This window comes from Colobus angolensis, unplaced genomic scaffold (genome assembly GCF_000951035.1).
Source record: "Colobus angolensis palliatus isolate OR3802 unplaced genomic scaffold, Cang.pa_1.0 Scaffold129, whole genome shotgun sequence".
In the NCBI taxonomy this organism is placed as follows: domain Eukaryota; kingdom Metazoa; phylum Chordata; class Mammalia; order Primates; family Cercopithecidae; genus Colobus; species Colobus angolensis.
In genome coordinates, this window is record NW_012114141.1 from 3,588,656 (window position 1) to 3,590,074 (window position 1,419).

Genomic DNA, 1,419 nt, shown 5'->3' on the forward strand with positions numbered 1-1,419 from the left:
CGGTAGGGGGTGAGGGTGGGGAACCCGCACCCCAAACCTCCGCCAGCAGAGAATCCGGGGCGGGAAATGGGTGTCTCAAGAAGGCCACGGCCCTTGCACGTGACCAGCGAGGCAGCGCGTCCTCGGGGCCCACCCCCACCATGCCACCCTTGGCGTCCCGCGCCGGCCTCTTTGTGTAGGCCCCGCCACTGCCAGGCCGCCTCCCCCTATCCTGTGGGCCATGGTTCGTGGTGCGTCCAGGCAGGTGCCCCCCAAACAGGAAAGCCGAGGGGGACTTCACTTTCCGTCCCCACAGAGCCAGGTTTCACCCACCAGTGAGGACTCTGCCGGCCTTGCCCCTCGGGCCTCTCCCTCAACTCACCATGATGGCGGCTGGCAGCAGTTCCCGACCGGCTCGAGGAGGAGCAGAGGCTGTGCTTGGCGCACCACTTCTGGGGCTGTTGTGAGGTCCGCTGGAACCCGCTGCACGGCTTCGAGTGGTCAAAGGAGCCAAAGGCGAAAGGAAAAGGAGAACCAAGGGCGGGTGACAAGGCGGAGGAGCCCCGAAAGGTGGACCGTCAGCCTAAGGAGCGCAGGCGGACTGAGGCGTGGCCCGCCGGGCTTGAGGAGGTGGCTCCTGCGCCGGGTATCGGGGCGCGTGGTATCGGCCTCAGCCAATGGGTGGCAGTGCCCCCGCCCCCTGCGTGGGGGGGCTGCGGGGGACGACGGCGCCCACGCGGCGGGTGCGTAGGGTACGCAGGGTACGCAGCGCGCAGGTCCCGTGCCTCAGTCCCAGGCAGGCGCCGCCCTCACAGGGAGCTAGAGACACACACATCACCCCCAAAACACCCTTGAAATAAGTATGCATACTGAAATATATGGTATAGTTTACAGAAATGAGACTCTAATATGTCCAGGCTGTAGTTGCAAAATGGCTTCTCAAAGGCACAGGATTAACGCAATCACTGTTAACTTTACACTTACCCCAAAATCCTTTTAAATGCCTACATAAATAAATCAAAGCAAGTCTGGAAAACGGAAAGAGGCATCAACAGGCCAGAAACTTGGACTCCTTTCGTCAAGTTTGAGATAGAAGGGGTTGAGTGGGAGGCAATGCCACTTTGACATTCAGGACGTTTGTTCTTTCAAGAAATAGTTACTGAGTGCCTGTGATTATCAGGTACTGCAGATGCAGGAGTGAACAGAATAAAAGAATATGTCTTTGCTCAGGGATCTTACATTTTAATGGCAGAATTCGCCTTCTAGGCCTTACAGGAAGGTACTAGGCCTGCCTAGAGAATTCTAGAACATTCTCAAAGTCAGAGCAAGGGCCTAGAGCAGGATGAGCTGTGGGCCAGGTGGTGGAGCCAATCACAAAACTTTGGGAACCACTCCAGCACCTTATTTATACACACAGGGCTAAGTGGCTATGACCTTTTT

General features: G+C 57.4%; 1 protein-coding gene across 1 annotated transcript in view; it reads right to left on the bottom strand.

The window, feature by feature from the left end:
* DAZL (deleted in azoospermia-like) overlaps positions 1–899 on the bottom strand; it is an 18,951-nt gene extending 18,052 nt beyond the window's left edge. The window contains exon 1 of the mRNA XM_011933712.1: positions 362–899. Within this exon, the coding sequence (XP_011789102.1) occupies positions 362–364 (3 nt within the window). The 5' untranslated portion in view covers positions 365–899. The remainder of the gene's footprint in view (positions 1–361) is intronic.
* Between the last annotated feature and the right edge of the window lie 520 nt (positions 900–1,419).